Source organism: Nymphalis io, chromosome 29 (genome assembly GCF_905147045.1).
Source record: "Nymphalis io chromosome 29, ilAglIoxx1.1, whole genome shotgun sequence".
Taxonomy (NCBI): Eukaryota; Metazoa; Arthropoda; class Insecta; order Lepidoptera; family Nymphalidae; genus Nymphalis; species Nymphalis io.
The window spans coordinates 2,123,718-2,144,818 of NC_065916.1; the positions used below are offsets into that span (position 1 = coordinate 2,123,718).

General features: G+C 33.8%; 1 protein-coding gene across 1 annotated transcript in view; it reads right to left on the reverse strand.

Moving 5' to 3' along the window:
- Positions 1-2,831: 2,831 nt before the first annotated feature.
- Positions 2,832-21,101, reverse strand: part of LOC126779550 (eukaryotic peptide chain release factor subunit 1) — a 29,140-nt gene continuing 10,870 nt past the window's right edge. The window contains exons 8-9 of the mRNA XM_050503647.1: positions 20,191-20,338; positions 2,832-3,100 (exon numbers count right to left, since the gene is read on the reverse strand). Of these exons, the coding sequence (XP_050359604.1) occupies positions 3,015-3,100; positions 20,191-20,338 (234 nt within the window). The 3' untranslated portion in view covers positions 2,832-3,014. The remainder of the gene's footprint in view (positions 3,101-20,190; positions 20,339-21,101) is intronic.

Here is a 21,101-nt window from a genome sequence, read left to right on the forward strand (position 1 = left end):
TAATTGTCTAAAGCTACGCCGTATGTCGTACTCAACCAAATTACCCTTTTCGCGTACACACGTTTGACATGTAAAACCGTGTTCAATAATATACATATAAAACGTGTCCCTAGACTTTATATATATAGTTAACTACCTAGTGGCTATATATAAGACCGCAAACCCATAGGTCCTGGATTCAAATCGTGTCAGGTTGCCGTCCCATCGTGAGATCCCATTATGAGAGTGACAGAATGGAAAGTGTTTGCGCACACACTTGTACACTATAATATGTCCTGCGCAGGCTGCTAATCTCTCTTGAGACGGGCCGCCGTGGCCGAAATCGGCCTGGAGTACATTATAATATCTTTATTATAATTATATAGCTACTATTTCCATATACACGTATTCAGCGCTATATATACACTAGGCGCAATCGGGACTGGTGCTCAGGGCAGCAAAATTCAGAATGTGAGAAAAAGTCATTCTTAGTGTTTTCCCTTTCCGTTCTCAAGGAAGCGTCCGTGCGTTGTTATGACACCCACTTCACGTACCAATGATTCATACTCATTAAAAAATAGTAATATCGAAACTTCAACCATTATGCAAAATTTCGATAATGGAGCGCTAAAGTTGAATCCAGTAAGAAGTAGTTACAACAGGTTCCTCTATGTATGTATTATATGTATTGAATAACAAAGTTTGTCTATGACATCGTGTTGGAACAAATCTACATTGTATATATATCATAATCAATTTGAATGTATTTTCTAGACCCAAGCCATAGACATTTTATCATCTTATTTTTTTTTTTTATAGAATAGGAAGGTGGACGAGCATATGGGCCACCTGATGATAAGTGGTCACCAAACGCCCTTAGACATTGGCATTGTTAGAAATGTCAACCATCGCTTATAGCCAATGCGCCACCAACCTTGGGAACTAAGATTTTATGTCCCTTGTGCCTATAATTACACTGGCTCACTCATCCTTCAAACCGGAACACAACAATACCAAGTACTGCTGTTTTGCGGTAGAATATCTGATGAGTAGGTGGTACCTACCCAGACGAGCTTGCACAAAGTCCTACCACCAGTGAATCTATTTAAGGGTGCGTTCATAAATTGTTTAATTTTAATTATATTTAGTTTTATTCAAACGAAGATCATTTTTTGATTAATTTAGTGGAAACAATTTTTTTCTAAGCCCTGAAGTCTTTGTAATTTTATCTACTACAACTGTAAATGTCTATAGTTTTATTTGTCAAATAAAACCTAGCTTGTCTGAGGCTACCTCCGCTCATCGTATCACTAGTGGCGCTCCATTATTATTGTTTTAATCTTTATTACCTTCGCTTCGCCCCGGGTCACGTTATCATTATAGCACTCATGATGCACTAGGTATGCCTTACCTGGATTCCGATATTGATTAAAAAATAATAGATAAGTTTAAAGTTCGACTGGCCGGTTGGCAGACTTGCCTTTCACGCCGAAGATTGTGGGTGCGATTCCCACCCACGACAGACTGAGTCTGTATGTACCTATTTATTTAAGTATGTATTTACAAAAGAAAAGTAGTATATGTAGTATATCAGTTGTCCGGTTTCCATAGTACGAGCTCTGCTTAGTTTGGGATCAGATGGCCGTGCGTAAATAATGTCCCAGGATATAATATAATATATCGTTAATTTCAAAGGAAATTTCTTCATATAGCCTATCCCAACCACAGAAGAAAAGACAAATAAACACTTTGATCTTGGGGATATCTAAATAATCTATTCAATTAATTGTGAATTTAAAAAAACTTTAAGTAAAATTAATCATTTGCGCCACCAACTTTAGGAACTAAGATGTTATGTCCCTTGTGCCTGTAGTTACAGTCGCTTACCCTTCAAACCGGAACACAACTTTGCGGTTTGGCGGTAAAATATACGACGAGAGGGCGTTACCTACCCATATATAAAAGTTTTATATTTAAAAAAAATGCTTTAATTGCAGTCGACTAAGTTTTGTTTAATATTAAAACGGAAATGCGTAGTTGTAAACAGTGTCGTGTTATATATAGAGATATATTAATCGAGAACTGTTCGTGGTGTACAATACAGCTGAGCTGGTAGCGCTATTAGCACGCGCTAGCGATCCCGTGGCGCTCCTCTTTATGACGGAAAGGGTACCGCTGGTTTCTTAGTGGGTATTACGATATTCGGGGTGCACTCGGCGCCTCGGACATCGGCGAGCCCCGCATACACTACACTACAGTTCCCGTGGGGGAAACATGTAATGCGTGTTTCCAGCGTAAAAAAAAAAGAGTTATTAGTGAATCGCATGGAACATATAAATCTATGGTTTATTTTTGGTTTATCTATGGTTTGTTTATGTTCACTCCTTTTTCGATTGAAATCGAACATAGATATGCGTTTTTACTTCACATAAAACATTAATAACTTTAATAAACTATTATATACTTTCCTTGTTCAAGCAAATACAAACCTTATATATATATATATATATATATGTATATAAATACTGTACTGTATAGTACAGTAACAGCCTGTTAATGCTGCTGCTGTTCTAAGGCCTCCTCTCCCTTTTGGAGAGGGTTTGGAGCTTATTCCACCACGCTGCTCCAATGCGGGTTAGTAGAATACACATGTGACAGAATTTCAATGAAATTAGACACATGTAGGTTTCCTCACAATGTTTTCCTTCAACGTCAAGCACGAGATGAATTATAAAAACAAATTAAGCACATGAAAATTCAGTGGTGCTTGCCCGGGTACGAACCCCGCGATCATCGGTTAAGATTCACGCATTCTTACCACCGGGCCATAAATAAATAAATAAACAAATAAAATACGAAAGCTGTCGTCTCTTTTAATATAATCCAAACAAAAATGCACTGTAGGAAGAGATAATATGAACAACAAAAAAGAAAGATTTTTTTTAAACCATTTCGTTTTTTTTTATTATTTAATTAACTTAATATTTTATTGCATAAGCTCGTTTGCTGATCACACGGCGCCTCGTTTTTTTTTTTTAATAATCATCAATATCGTACAAATTGTCTATTTCCTCGTCGTCCAGCTGCATCGATTGGAAGTCCACTTTGTAGCGCAGCAGTCCTGTAACACCATATTATAACATTATATATATATACACACAAACACAAAATATATTTATATATAACTCTAGTTCTATCTCGATAATATTTGTTTGTATTAATTATCGTTTCGATGGAACCTAGCTTTATAGTAATGTTAAGGTTGGCTTAGACGAGACGATTATAGAAATCAACACGATCCCGCAGCCTCTCCGATCCGTGCCGAGGATGGCCATCGCAGTGGTTATAGCGGGTAAGAATCCCACATAACCCAGTTCCTCCCCCCACGGGAGGAGGTTTCCACTGCGTGAAGAAAAAAAAAGACGAGTGTAGAAATATGAATGATCGTATTCTGAATGAATTCCAGTTATGCTATTGATATTTTTATTAAAATACGATTGCAAAAAATGTGGCACCTTATACCGATTACGAAAGAAATATTAACAATCCTTTACATCACCAATGCGCCACCAACATCGGGAACTAAGAATACTAATGTCCCTTGTGTCTGCAGTTATAGTTCACCCACCCTTCATAACGGTACAAAACGATACTGAGTAACTAAGTTTCGCTGTTTGGCGGTAGAATATTTGATGAATGGGTGATACCTACCGAGACGGGCTTGCAAAAATTCAACAGACAAATAAAATTATTAAAATCTGTTTCAACATCGCCTAGTCTAAGCCCACCTTAAAATACCTGCCTGATAATAATTCCCTTAATAATTTCATAATTATACGAGTGCTCTCAAATTTCACCGAAACTCATACAATTAATTACACACATACAAAACGAATATCGGATCAGACAGATCACAAACAAAGATTATCAATAAGATAGCGAGTTGAATAAAAAAAAAATTGATACAAAATCAATAATCGAAACGAGATTTCCGATTATTATTTTAAGAAAAGTTAATTCGTACGTACGTCGCTACTAATTAAAGCTAATTAACATATAAAGAACAATATTTTCATTAATATGACGTGCAATCGTTCCCGCTGAAATCCTTGAACCGTTTCGACAATAATAAAAAAAAAAAAAAAATACGACATTAGGTAACGACCTAAAAAAAAAAAACAAACGCAATAAAAAAAAAATAGCACCGAGATATTCCGGACCGGTTGATATTATTATTATTATTAATATTATTTTTTAGCAACGAAATTAAATATCTCAATGATTATAATTAAACGAATAATCCTGTATGTTTGTTTATACGGTCAGATATAAATGGAATTACCATTTTTTTTTCTTTTTTTTTTATATCTGGTCTCTTTTTTAATGATCGTTAATTTTATATATATATATTTTTTTACTTTGTTTCAAGATACCTTTATCGGTTGCGACCGTATTCTTTTATCGTGTGCCTTTTTATTAAATTAAGGACATTGGCCGCTTTTTTTTTCTTTTCAAATTTCGCGTATATCAATCATTAAAAAAAAAAAAAAAAACGAAATAACGTATATTAACAATTCAAGGATATCGGCGTCCGTTTTTTTAAAAAAACGCAACATTTTATAGTTCGATTACAACGGCAACACTGCCATTAAGGATGATTCATACGGAATATATTTTAAATTTATACAAAAATATTATATGCCGTTAGAAAGTCCAATACAAGCGAATATAAAGAATTCTAATATTGTTTTTTATATTATATTTTTGTAATAGCGATAATTAGCAACGCGAGAACTTTGTCTATGGTCGAAGTTTACCGGGCACCATTAATTGCCTATTAAAACTAATACTATCACTGAAAAGTAAAAAATCTATCATTCCAAAAATGACATATTTTATATGAATAAATAATAATAAAAAAAACGTGTTTACACAAACTATTAAAAAACTAACATTTAGTATAAAATAAACGATCAAAGAAAATAGTAAAAAATTGAAAAAAAAAAAAAAAATTCAAAATCTCATAAAATACACGACCATGCTTAAAAAAGTTGTTTGATATTAAAAAAAAAACAACATGAATAAAACTAGTGCGCTAGACGGTGGTATATTGTAGTATAACAGTAAAAAGAGGGATGAATGATTGAAAAAAAACAACCTAAGCGACATAACTAGACATAGATGTGCCGATTTGAGTTTTGCCTAAGACATATTAAAAACAAAACTTATAAAAAAAAAAAAAATCGCAACTAAATACTGCAACACTATAATAATAATAATAATAATAATATTAATATCCTGGGACATTTTTCACACACGGCCATCTGATCCCAAATTAATCTTGTACAAAGCTTGTGCTATGGAAACCAGACAACTGATATACTACATATACTACTTTTCTTTTGTAAAAACATACTTATATAGATAATTACACCCAGACTCAGGACAAACAGATGTTCATGCACACAAATGCCTGTCCTGGGTGGGAATCGAACCCACAACCTTCGGCGTGAAAGGCAAGTGTTCTACCAACCACGCCAACCGGCTCGTCGAACCAACACTAGAATATTATAATTAAATACATATACATACTATATAAATAATAATTTGACATTGACGTTTATGAATTGAAATACATCTGTCACTTGATTTGACATTACCGAAAATGTTGCCATGCTGCCCGTTAACACATAAATCAAAATTAATATGACTAATAGGTGACGAGAATGCTAATAAATAGCATTTGAATGAATCGCAATCGAAAGATCAATATGACAATTTTTTTTTTTTTTAGATATTAAATTTTTTTATTTTTTTTTTGGAATACATCCAAGAAGAGGACACACAATGAAATTAGTAATTTTAATAATTAATCGGGTTAATCGGATATAAATAATTATATACTACATAATTATTATGTCCAGAGTTTACGAGATTGTCTGCGAGAGTGTTTTGAAATTGTTTTTAAACGTAACAAAATCTAGATATAAAATTACTTTAACTAGAAAAGTATATTTTCGGTCGAACCAGCGCGGTCTAACACAGGCCACGTTCACATGACGGCTAATTCGTATTCGCACGCGTAAAATGCTTCTTATATATTGTGTATAAAAAATATATTTGTATTATATAATAATAATAATAATATCCCGGGACATGTTTCACACACGGCCATCTGATCCCAAATTAAGCTTGTGTTATGGAAACCAGACAACTGATATACTACATACAATAATTTTCTTTTGTAAATACATACTTATATAAATAATTACACCCAGACTCGGGACAAACATACGCGTTCATGCACACAAATGTCCGTCCTGGGTGGTAATCGAAACCACACTTCGACGTGAAATATCTACCAACAACGCCAAACCGGCTCGCCATAAAATATACGTAAAACACACACATACACACACACACACACACAAAAAAACAAACAACAAATCTATCTACAAAAGTAACAAGAGCTTCAAATCTAAAAGGACCATGCACAAGGAATGTTAACAGTTACCTTATATCCCCAGATGCGCTTGGAAGAGATACCATCGCTAGACTTTTTAAAGATGTCAAGCCGTTTTACATGTTTACATATATGTATGACGTTATCTTTTTTTTCTTGTATGAAAATGAAGTTATTAATCTTATATATATTAATGGAAGGTAAGTGTTGATATAAAAAAAAAAAAAAAAAGATATTGAAATAACAAACTCCATTGATTTTTAAAATTGCTAACGTTTTCTTTATATATCGGAAAAGCATACAGTATCAATCCAAGTACATTTCTAATAATACCTAAAAACTATTAATCAACCAATGTTTCGTTTCAACTTACGGCTACAATTAAAAAATATTAAAATAAAAAAAAAAAATTTTTTTTTTTTCAATTTCACTCCACAACACAAACAGTGTTGTCAGCTTACTGTATAATAATTAATAAATATATATTACACATGACGCTATTTTGCTTCGCATTCATGAGATAATACGTTTCGTTTATAATAATATTTTAGGCAAGCGCGCTCCACCTTAGACTGTATCTCCATTTTCCATCAGGTGCGACAACAGTCGAGCGCTAGCCTATATATTTAAAAAAAAAAAAAAAAATAGTTATATTCTTAAATATGTCTGGAAATATGAATATATAGTAAACACGATATGAGAGACTGCGCAATTTATTTATATACAATAATATTGTTTACATTATATACACAGCACAGAGTCAAAACATCAATCTGTTTTTTAATTGGTTGGTGGTAAACGATGACGTAATAACTCCGACCAATGAGCGTCAAGTATTTATATGAACGTTTTATTCTATACAATTAATTCGACATTACGCTTCTAAAAACTTTCTTATAAGGAATCGCTTTGAAAGAAATATTCATAAACGGCGGATAGTACAGACAGCAAAAAAAATATTACATTTTATTTTTTCGAATTCTATATGCTCCAGTCCCTACTGGCTTTGACAGCATCACCAGGTGTGTAAGACTCGATGTCAAATGAATAATTACATGTAATTATTGCTAATTATCTCCATGGTGTAATAATATTACGCAATTATGTTTGCGCAGTTTCAAGCGAACCAGCCTGATCATGCACGCGTACACTCCCAATTGTCTTAACTTAAGGTATTGTATTATTAATTCAAAAATATTCATGTTTTTGCGCAGTCCATCATTGTCTATGTGGACCACGAACATAAGTCGCATTAAAAAAATAAAAAAACAAGAGCCATAGAGAACATGTACCACTCGATGTTGCCAATTTCATCTGTTTATAATTCAAAAAATTCTCTTTGAATCATCATGGTATCCGTGCTATACATTATATACGTAAATAAAAGCACAAATAATCACAGGAAATATATCAGGTACAATTATTTTACGATAAAAGTTAAAATATATAATATTTTTATTATTACTTTTTTTTTTAAAAAAAAATATTCATATTACGAATTACGATGATATGTCTGCGTTAAAAATACAAGATCCAAGGCGTTCTACGATTACAAGTAATTGTCAATAAATTTGTTTGAAACCGTTTTTGCGATAAATCACCAACAATTACACGATATAGTTATATATATCATGTCAATTACTCGCATATAAAATACTATTAATTAAGCGGCAGCTTTTGTCCACTTCTTTTTTTTTTATAGTTAACATATCAAACAACATATGATTTTGAAGTATCCAAAGATATATGACTTCTAAACATATTAACATACAAGTATGTCACAAGTGAGATGAGACAGTAGACTACATCTTAAAACTCAATGTCCCCCTTCAATGTCAATCTTGTCACTACATTTCCGAGTAGCGAAAGGCCATTGGTCGGTTGCATTCGGTGACGCAATGTGCGACCAATGAGCGCTCTGTGTTATTGTTCCGTTTAAATTTTCGAACCGTAATAGTTTTCCAAGTCAAATTTAAAAATATAGCTGAATTTTAAAATCCGCGAGTGTCCTTTCAAGTTGTCAGAGGTTAAAAGGACATAGGTTACCAAACACCAGCCCCTCCTACCTCCTCACACGCGGTCCAAGCCGCCGGCGGAAGCTAGTAGATGATATGTCAATCAGCTAGGGCATTACGAGTCACGCTTTGGTAACTAACCAAGGAATTATAATTAAAGAACGTAATTACTAATTTAATTACGATTTGATAATGCGACTCATGCTAGTGGTTTATATAATTATACAAGTATATAATCCTTATATAATAATAATATACACGTATTTTAGGTCATAGAACGTTTCATTAAGGCATATTGTTATTGCTTTATATAATAATAATAATATTTAATAATGTAATTAAATAAAATGATTCCGATATTTTATTATTATATTGTAAACAATTTCAATAAGTCACAAAATTAATTATTTTTTTATTTTTATGTTCAAACTATACATACGAGATACAATAAATAAATTAAAATCTAAGTTTAATAAATAGTATGAAAAATTTTTTTTATATGTTAAACTTAAAAGCTAAACATTTTTAATTTTAATAGAATTCATACAAAAATGACAAAAAAATGAAGCGTCTACTCGAGCATAATTTCGCGCGTAGTTGAGCAAACAAGTTTGCGCAACTAAGCGAGTGCGTAGTAAAATTATTTGAATTAAACTCTTCGTATTGCTTTATAATAAAATCAATCAATCGCAATCAAAATGGTAATCAAACTGACAATTACATTTCTAAACTAGTAGACAGAAACTTGAAAACATTTTTTTTTAAATATTAATAGTGAACGTCACACAATTGGACACATTTTCAACTCTAATGAAATGGTGATGCGTATAATTCATTTAAAAATGGTTTTAAAAAAAAAACATTCTAGAATATTCCAACTGACTTGAGGAAGAGTAAAGATAAAATAAACAACATTTGACATTGAATTAAAGCGATATCATTGGTCGGGATCTATGGTATTCACTATGGATTCGAGAATAATAATATAATAATAATAATATCCCGGGAAATTTTTCACACACGGCCATCTGATCCCAAATTAAGCTCGTACAGAGCTCGTACTATGGAAACCGGACAACTGATATACTACATATACTACTTTTCTTTTGTAAATACATACTTATATAGATAATTACATCCAGACTCAGGACAAACAGATGTCTGTTCACGTTCACGCACACAAATGTCTGTCCTGGGTGGGAATCGAACCCACAACCTTCAGCGTGAAATATCAACCAACCACGCCAACCGACTCGAGAAAGTGGCGTCTTGAATGTCGGCGAAGTTGTTATAGGAACCACGGAAATTAAATTAGTCAAGTGTAAGTGACGTATTTCAGTTTACAATACAGCAAGGAGCTGTTATCGAATCGCGTGAAATATTTTAAGTCAAAGTTTTGTTTACCTTTACTCCATCTATTACTTTATATAAAACGTATTCTATATTTATTTTTGTGCGAAACTATTTACTTTATACGAACATTACAGTTTATATTATTATTAATTGTAACTAATACGTTTTACACTTTGGTAAATATATCTTATTGAATCTAATTTGAGGGACTTTTTAATACGCAATTATCAAAAACATATTAGGGGGCTATTCAAGCATTACGTTAGCATCGAAAGGACCTTTGCTTTGCTCATTTTAACGACAAGGGAGAGGGGGAAACTATTCCGAGTGATTATTACATCAGCAATGTTTATATTTATACTTTATTTTTTGCAAAAATTTAGTAGATTCATATTTGAACATATATGGCAACCCAACTTGTCTATGGTCGAAAGCGAAAAACATGTTCAGGGATTTCCCGTAAATTGATTATTGCCGACTGACATACTTTACCGATGTAAAAATTTCTTCTAAAATTCTAATGCTTACGTAAGCATAGGAGTGGGTATACCAATGCTTACTAATAAAATAATAATTCCCCCTACACCTTCAGGTACAAGGAACTCTGCTTACGTAACAGTTGAACAGCTCCTTAATAAAGAATGAATCGTTTTCGATTTTAAGCCAAGTACAAATCGCTACTCACCTACGAATCTTTGACAGCAATATACGGAGGATTTAAGGCATGATATATATTTAGCATTCATCGTTAATTTTATATTCTTATGTATATTTCAGTCTATTACTTATTATTTACATATATGTTTCTAGATCAAGGCTATGTGATGCATTTGATATACGTAACCAGCAATGAAAAATTCGTGAACACGCGAACACGTGACTGGTCTGCGCAAAGTCAATAGTGAGCTTATCTAACTCAAATACATAAAACAATATCAGTATATTCAATGAGCATAGATATACTATTAATTTAGCAATACTGTATAGTTAGGTAGATTACTCGGACTCTACAACGGCATTGTAGAAAAAAAAACCGCCATTTTTTCGGTGGTCAGAAAGGTAAAAAATAATTAATTCATTATTGGCGCGATTTGTTGAATATAAACGAAATTGCGTTATTTGGCTTTTTAAGAGTTGATTGAGAGAGTAATTTACATGAATATAATCGAGGTTTTTATAAAATTAATTAACTCATTATGCTATAAGTTATTTAATTAATATTAATTGAACTATTCTCTTTTCTCTTTGTTTAAACATAATGACATACTCTTGTATATTACATATTTTTTGTAATTCATGTTTTAAATAAAGTTGGTACGCGATCACGAGGCTTTCAATGCAGGACGATATATTTACAAAACTTCAATACTCGAGATTCTAAGCTAAGCTAAGCTAAGTTAAGCTAAGCTAACCTACAACACCATCACGGCATCTGTGCATCAATCAATTAAATGTATATTTTAGTTCCGGCTACTGTTTTTTTTTTATAATATAAGTAGGCGGACAGGCTAAAAGATGCCAGTCTGCTTACTATAGCAAAAAAAAATATTTTTTTTTTCACACGGTACCATTTCGTTATTACGTCACCGACGCAGAGCTCACAGATACTGCGACCGGGTTGTACGTTCAGACGTAATAAAAATAGATTTATAATATTAATTCATTATACAATTATTATAGAACTTTAAGCATTTCCCATCGATCTAAACTGCAACTCGACGTAGTTATGCAAAATGGATGAAAGCACTGCTTATATTAATAATAATGTCCTCCAGATCAATTTCAGCTACGACGACCAATCTCAAGATATTACAGTGCACAAGTGTGTGCGCAAACACAGGTGCACTCTCTATTCCCTAACTCTCATAATCCGATGGGACGGCAATCCGACACGACCGGAAAGATTTCAGGCGCAGGGCCAACGGTTTTACGTGCTTTCCGAGCCGCAGGAGTACACACTTCCAACTTCCAGACTCCGGGCTGCTACTGAGAATTTTCTGTCAGAAAAACCCAATAACTCTTAATTGGCCCGACCGGGGAATTGAACCCAGGACGTCCGTGTCTGCAGCCTTACATCAAGCTACTAGACCAACGAGGTAGTCAAATTACACACTGATAACTTCAATAACTGTTCGCTTGACTTAAAAACTTCGTTTAGCGGGTGAATTGTTAAACGATGCTGCGTCCTCTTCTTTCGTATGTCAAAATCTCATTTCAGAAAGAGATATATACAAAAACAGCAAAATTATAATTACTATATGATTGGATCTGATGTTAGTTTATAAATCTGTTGGTATGTTTGTAACGCTTTAAAAAAAGCCGAGATGACCCAGTGGTAAGAACGCGTGAATCTTAACCGATGATCGTGGGTTCAAGCCCGGGCAAGCACCACTTAATTTAATGAAGGAAAACTTCGTGATGAAACGTGCACGTGTCGAATTTCACTGAAATTCTACCACATGTCCATTCCACCAACCCGAATTGGAGCAGCGTGATGGAACAAGCTCCAAACCTTCTCCTCAAAAACGAAGAGGCCTTAGCCCAGCAGTGGGACATTCACAGTTACCGTTGCAACGCTTTAACTGTACAACCGTATCGACGAGAAATATCGCACACACGTTTATCGGGCTTACGGAAAATTTCATAAAACCAAATAATACCAAACAATGAATCGGATAATTAATTTTGCATAACTTCGTCCATTACATTTCCGTTACAAATACGACCTTTAATCCGCAGTCAAATAATCAATCGTTTCCCTTTAAACATGTATATTATATGTATTAAACACGATGTCATATTGTTATTTACTTATTTTATATAGTAAATATTATTGGAGGCACTTTTTATGACCGTTGTTGTTTAATTTATACATTACAAAGCGAAATATATCTAAGTATTAATATAATAAAGTATTTATTTACTTTTAATTATAATATATATCCATATTTCCAGACATTTTATACATATATACGTACGTATATAATAATATTATTAGCAAAATCGATTCGTATTTCCGTTCATAATGATTAATAATGGAATGATGACTTACGTTATATACTTTAATATATAATAACAGCTAACTGTCCAGGCATGTATATAGTGATTTTATTTATCGAGTCATGAATCTTCGTTCTTACATAGAACGAATCAAATTTCATCACAATCGAAACAACGGTTTAGTAACTAATAGATGAAAAACATACGGACAAACAAATATTAATTTTCATTTATTAATATATTTTTTGTTGTTTATAATTAATCATCATCAAGCACGATGCTTGATTTACCAATCGGCATTGGAGCAGCGTGGTGAAATAAGCTCGAAACCTTCTCGTCAAAAGGGAGAGGAGGCCTTATCCCAGCAGTGGGACATTCACAGGCTGTTACTGAACTTACTTTTAAAAGAAAATTAAATGTTAGAACACCGACACAATACAACCCCTACAAAGAAATCAATTGTGTGTTGTCGCCCATTTAACTTTATTATAAATATAAAATTATGTACGCATGTAGCGTACTGTGGAAGGTAAGACCTCTGTCGAGTAGAAAATGAGCTGAGACCTTCAAACGCATCAAGATCAGTCCACTCGTTTGAGAGCTACGATGCCACAGTCATACACACAGGCACAAACGTTACATTTATAACCCCCCCCCCCCCCTTATACGTTGTTAGAGAATAATATATCTAAAGGAAACTATTATTATTAATGCGTTAGAATTTCGTATCTTTTGTGGTACCACCATTTATAATATCTGACTCGCTCTTACGTCTCGATTTATATCAATGTATATAAATACAACGATAAATATATAAGACGATTAAATAAGTTTTGTTTTATATAGAATAGGAAGGCGGACGAGCGTATGGGCCACCTGATGGGTAAGTGGTCACCGACGCCCTTAGACATTGGCATTGTAAGAAATGTCGACCATCACTTACATAGCCAATTCGCCACCAACCTTGGGAACTAAGATTTTATTTCCCTTGTGCCTGTAATTACACTGGCTCACTCACCCTTCAAACCGGAACACAACAATATCGAGTAATGCTGTTTTGCGGTAGAATATCTGATGAGTGGGTGGTACCTACTCGGACGAGCTTGCACAAAGCCCTACCACCAGTAACAACTACGCCAATATTATATAATATGTGTGCGAATGTACGTACATCATTCCATCATTAATTCGAAACACCAGCCCACTGATAATTTGATTACGTCTTTCGTTGCAACCGTGCGAACGAGACGGCAATAAATTCATACGCGAATGACGGAGACAAAACATGACGGCGTCAACGTCCGATATTCTACTTGCTTCGAGAACGAATCTAGCTTAATAATAACATACTGGGGGTCGAATTCTACTAATTTATACCGATTACGATACGTTTCCGATTCAATTCCGATCCAACTCTGAATCATCTGTATTTATTCGAATCGGAATCGAACCGATAACATATAAACATACAGCGTTTTGTCAAAATCAAACGTAGTTGTCAACTTTTATGGCAAAAGTCGATGATTAAATTAAATAATAGGAAAACGGTAAAACGGCAACGATCACGCTTCGACTCGATTGCGATAGTGACAATTTTTTAGTAGAATCCGCCCCCCCCTGTCAAGTCTCTGTTATACATACGTGGTGAATGGCCGTTAGAGGCATTGCTAAGGCAATATTCGTGGTATCGACGAGAAAATTAGATGGAACTACCGGGGGGAGGGGGGGGGGGCTTTTGTATATAGGTTAGACAGAGCACGAGTAGGGTTTATTTAAATCATTTTTAAAAAAGAAAAAGAAGATAGTATTTAAAAAAGGACAAAACATATTTTTTGGAGGGTTAAAAAAAAAATGTTGTCCAGTTTTTTTTTTTTTTAATATATTAAAACTAGCACTGTACCCACGTTTACGCTTGATAAGTCGGAGTTGCTAAAAACCAATTAACATATCTCCCTCTACCTTTAAAAATGTATGATTTACATTTAATCTTGCATCGCCTTTATAACACTATCTTGTGTAAAAAGGTTTAACCCTTTATGCAAATTTTCATATTCCCAGCCCCAGTAGTTTGGGTTGTACATTAATATGTCAGTCAATCAGTTTTTCTTTTATATTTATAGAATAGGAAGGCGGACGAGCATATGAGCCACCTGATGGTAATTGGTCACCAACGTCCATAGACATTGGCATTGTAGGAAATGTTAACCATCGCTTACATCACCAATGCACCACCAACCTTGGGAACTAAGATGTTATGTTCCTTGTGCCTGTAATTACACTGGCTCACTCACCCTTCAAACCGGAACGCAACAATACCAAGAAGTACTGCTGTTTTGCGGTAGAATATCTGATGAGTGGGTGGTACCCACCCAGACGAGCTTGCGCAAAGCTCTACCAGACTTATATTTATTATAGACGATAAAAGAGCTTACGAGTTAGTATTCGTTGATTCTCATACATATATTTATTTGTATATGTATGTTATATATATATATGTTGAAAAAGAGATAATTACCGAGTTATCTTCCATGCACTACCGACCTGTGGTTACTTTTAAACAAAATTAACATCTTTATAACCCATATTGATATATAATTATAAACAAACCCCCCGAACATCTAACAACCCCCCCCCCCCCGGAACAAAATTATAAATTATAACGTGCAAGAGTGAAACGATTTTTTGTAATTTAAAGAAGATGCTGTTAAGTATAGATTAAAAATAGAAATAAAAGATAGACTAGAAAGAGATAGATATGAAAAGATGTCTAGACGAAAGTTGGGGGGGTTCGTACGGGCGGGTGGAAAGACAATTTTTTTTTTAAATTCAATATCCACATATTGGGATAAGAACTAAGATGTATTTCGGTCATTAATTAAAAAAAAAATTAAACACACACACACGCAAAACAAAAACTAAAGTTAGTCACAATAAATAAAAAAAAACAAACAAAATCATAATGTTTTTTTGTAATTTTTTTTTCAAATTCATCATTTAAAAAAAAAAACCTCACATCCCACCCGCCCGTGGACCGTTCGAAACGAACCCCTCTTAAATTAATCGTGCAAGCATTCATCTTAAAACTAACGTGTATCCTGTTAAATCGTATGACTTTGTTTATATTATTATTAAAGCGCTTTAATAATCGTCGAGGTCAACATCGTCCAACGGTTCGTCAAGCTGAAGCGATTGAAAGTCCACCTTGTACCGCAATATACCTATCGATTCATATATATAAATATATATAACATATATCATGTAAATTAAATCCAGCGGCGTCCGAGCAGCGGGGAAACGGGAGAAATGTCATATATTAGTATTTTAGTACATTTTTTTTTTGTTATAAATTTAATTCAATGTGCTTTGGGATTTCATTGTTTATAATCTTCTGGTAGAACACTTGCCGATTTGTATATAATTCAATAGGATAGCCAATTCCAATCAAATTTAGTCAACAAACCTTTAGATAAAAAAAAAAAAAACTATAACCTTTATTAACTGATATTACGCCATTGATCACCATGTTATATACAATTTTATATAATAAAAAATATCTATGTATACATATATACTAATTATATTTAAAAAAAAAAAACGTAGAGACGTCGCTTACCATATGCACAATGAGTGCGAGCGGGACAGAATAAATAGTAATATTTATTATCTATGGCACGACGAAACAGTTCTTAAAGCGAGTATTATAGTGACGAAATGACATCTCATTTCATCATACGCGAACATTCGTTATTTAACAATCGATTTTCAACTGGCACGGGTTACAAATAAGTATTTTTTTTATAGAACGAGCATATGGGCCACCTGATGGTAAGTGGTCACCAACGCCCATAGACATTGGCATTCTAAGAAATGTCAACCATCGCTTACATCACCAATGCGCCACCAACCTTGGGAACTAAGATGTTATATCCCTTGTGCCTGTAATTACACTGGCTCACTCACCCTTCAAACCGGAACACAACAATATCAAGTATTGCTGTTTTGCGGTAGAATATCTGATGAGTGGGTGGTACCTACCTACTTGCAAAAAGCCCTACCACCATATATTTGTAATAACTATTTAATTGTCAAGTATCTATATGATACATTGCTTCTTATATAGGTTTACAGTTATGTAACGATAAACAAACAACTTTGAAAATTAATCAATATTATTGGTCGAGCTATGAATAATCTCGTTATGTACTTTGGAAGTAATAATAATAATAATAATATCCCGGGACATTTTTCACACACGGCCATCTGATCCCAAATTAAGCTCGTACAGAGCTCGTACTATGGAAACCGGACAACTGATATACTACATATACTATTTTTTTTTGTAAATACATACATACTTATATAGATAATTACACCGAGACTCGGAACAAACAGAACTGTTCACGCACACAAATTTCTGTCCTGGGTGGGAATCGAATCCACAACCACACCAAACAGCTCATCTAAAAAGTGAAATCAAAGTGTATATAAGTAATTGAGTGTAACAGTGTCGTGTTATATATAGAGATGTATTAATCGAGAACTGTTCGTGGTGTACAGTACAGCGGAGCTGTTAGCGAATCGCGTGGAATATGTAAATCTAAGGGTTGTTTATCTTTACTAACCTTGTAATTTATGTATACACCCTGTCCGTATTCACTATTTTAGTATATAATGTAATATTACGTATTTGTTACATAATCGATTATCTTAAAAAAAAAAAAAAAAAAGCCTAGATGGCCCAGTGGTAAGAACGCGTGAATCTTAACCGATGATCGTGAGTTCAAACCCGGGCAAGCACCACTGAATTTTCACGTGCTTAATGTTTGATTATAATTCATCTCGTGCTCGACGGTGAAAGAAAACATCGTGAGGGAACCAGCATGTGTCTAATTTCACTGAAATTCTGCCACGTGTGTATTCCAACAAACCGCATTGGAGCAGCGTGGTGGAATAAGCTCCAAACCTTCTCCTCAAAAAGGGAGAGGAGGCCTTAGCCCAGCAGTGGGACATTCACAGGCTGTTACTGATAAATCGATTATCACCTTACTCCACTCCTATCTCATAAACAGTTGTATCCGATTCCTTATTTACTTTTGTGATACATTATATACGATAATCTATTAAAAAAAATAGATTTAACATATATAATAAAATTTATTTAAATAGAGTATTTATGTATATATATATATATATATATATTTATAAAAAAAAAAAAGTTTTATTATGCAAGGTCCTTACGGGATATTAGGTCTCATTAGCGTTTTATATACGGTTGAAATTAGCATTTATTTACTGGCAAGTGTGTCCAAACACATACAAACAATATATATCCCAGAACACGTCTAGCTTTACATAAGAAGAACACCATAATTATTATATATTATACATTATATATAGTGTCAGTGGAAAGGAAAACAAGCTGTTGAGCCATTTTTTAACTTAAACAAATAAGGTTCAATTATACTATACAGGATTATATAAATCATAGAAGAGCTCGGTTAGTTATCCGTTGATTTAGTTAATTTTTTTTTTTTTTTTTTGTGTAGTGTAGATTGGAGGACGAGCATATGGGCCACCTGATGGTAAGTGGTCACCAACGCCAAGACATTGGCATTGTAAGAAATGTTAACCGTCGCTTACATCACCAATGCGCCACCAACCTTGGGAACTAAGATGTTATGTCCCTCGTGCTTGTAATTACACTGGCTCACTCACCCTTCAAACCGGAACACAACAATACCGAGTACTGCTGTTTTGCGGTAGAATATCTGACGAGTGGATGCTACCTGGCTAGACGGGCTTGAACAAGGCTCTACCACCAGTAAATACTAGTATATGATTATTACATTTAATTTTCTGATTTTTAATAGAGTAACGACAGAGTTTCTTGTCGGTTTACAGTAGAATCTACAATCCGAACCGATGATAGCTTTATATTAAAATTAATATTATACAGTAAAGATTCAAGCAAATTTTTTGGCTCTAACTTCAACTCAAACGAGATTTCTTTAGTTAATCTTAAAACACAAGTCGCTCGCTTTATAATTCAATATTCAAGATTTCCTCATAACCTAAAATCTTTTTGCTTAAACAACAATTACTTTACAAACTAACAGAGCTCAATATATACATATATATATATATATATATATATATATATATATATATATATATATATATGGAAATTACATTATAATGGCTTTAATTACAAACTGAATATTATTATAGGGCTTTACCATTTCCTGTCCACTGACGATATCATCAATGTTTGATTGAAATGACGTATAAATACATTAAAAATGTATATAAAGGAATCCATATACTATATAAAACAATATAAATAATAACGTACTATCGTTTTGTTCAAATATATTCTATCGCTTGATGCTAAAAGGATCTGATCTCCATGGCTATTCTGTAGGAAAAAACTCGAGACTCACGGCTGAAAACGGTCATAAAATGTCAGATATGACATTGACCATTATAATCATAGCATTTCAAGTATACACATCTCAAAATAGTATATCCCCATAAGTTGGTTGTCAACATTTCACGGGTGAGTAATAAAGTTTCTCACAGAAATCCACTATAGATGTTAATTGTATTATAAAAAAAATAGCCTTTTTGCTTACAAAAACGTACTTTAGACCTTTTAGCACCAGACAAAAGGAAGAAAAATTAAAAAAAAAAAAAACTTGGTCCGTTCCATAAAACATTGATGATATATCATTCAAACACACCACCATTCGTAGCTGTGTTTGAAAATTAGTTCAATAATTAATTATTAACATATATTACAGCCATAAGTTTGACCGATAAAATTATATTCAAAGTAATTTCATCCCCAATAAAACCTTCTAAGAGATGAATTTCCAAAAACACTGTAACAACTGTCTTTTACTCAATTACATCCCAATTTAACCCCCTTAGGGGATGATAGTATACCAATATCGGTGAAGACAGTGTTACCTACTTATACTTTAACCAAAGTCTAACCGTTCAACTAATGATCTATTGATCGATTAATTTATAATCAATGTCATTAGTCTAAAGTACTATACACAGTGTTGCCAGTTAAAAATAATTTTCATCAGTAAAGAGATCTGACTGCAACATATGTAAAGCATATATATACATTTATTAATTTCATTAGTTTTTATTTATATAACAAAGTCAAAATTAAAATTAAAATTTTGTAATACCATATTCAAAATTAATAATAAATTTTATTAATAAATATAAATCGAATAACAACCGTACAGGTTGAAACATTCCAATTACACGGTACGATAAAAAAAATTAATATCATATATTCGGGATATATAACATACTATAGTATGTATAAGGGTTGAAAATATTATATATACAAAACCGACTTACCGCCAATTCCACCGAATCCTCGTACAAACTGACTGCCCTCCTGACTCTTGTCGGTAATGATCTCCAATGTTGCACCAAACGACTTGTAGTTGTTCGCGAGCCACTCCAGCAACGGCTGGCACTCGACCAGCTCCAGCTCAACCCCCGTCTATTTCAGAGGATATACGTTTTAGTCAATATTACAACAATTAATAGGGCGATGGAGCGTGCTATGCTAGGCATCTCCCTCGTTGATCGTGTACCAAACGCAGAAATCCGACGAAAGACGAAAGTCGAAGATATTGGGAAGCGTATCACGAGGTTAAAGTGGAGATGGGCCGGACACTTGGCCAAACGAGAAGACGGAAGGTGGACTAAAGTCGTCACGGAGTGGTGGCCTAGAGAAGCAAAAAGGCCAGTGGGCAGACCACCCGCCCGATGGTCAGACGATTTTAGGAAAATGGCGGGTGCTCAATGGATGCGACTAGCACAGGACTGGGAGAACTGACGCGCCTGTGAGGAGGCCTATGTCCAGCAGTGGATTAATGTGGGCTGAATATGATGATGATGATGATGACAACAATTACATTACATTACAGTCAATTACAAGATTGAACATTGAATTGACTTGACCAAATCAAATCGATCGGTGGAATCAAATCATGTGGACGCTAATTGATAACAAGGTTTTGAAATATTACTTGTGATTTACTGTGACAATCATTTCAATAAATATGGCTGAGGAAACAGATATGCTTTTTTTATATAAAAACGTAGGCAGACTGGCAAACGGGCCACCTAACGAGTCTCTTCCGCCTATAGACATTGGCACTGTAAGAAATATTCGTTTTGATGTGTTCTGGAAGTAACGGAAGGTGTGAAGGATGAGTAAGCCAATGAACTACAGACACAAGAGACATAGCATCTTAGCT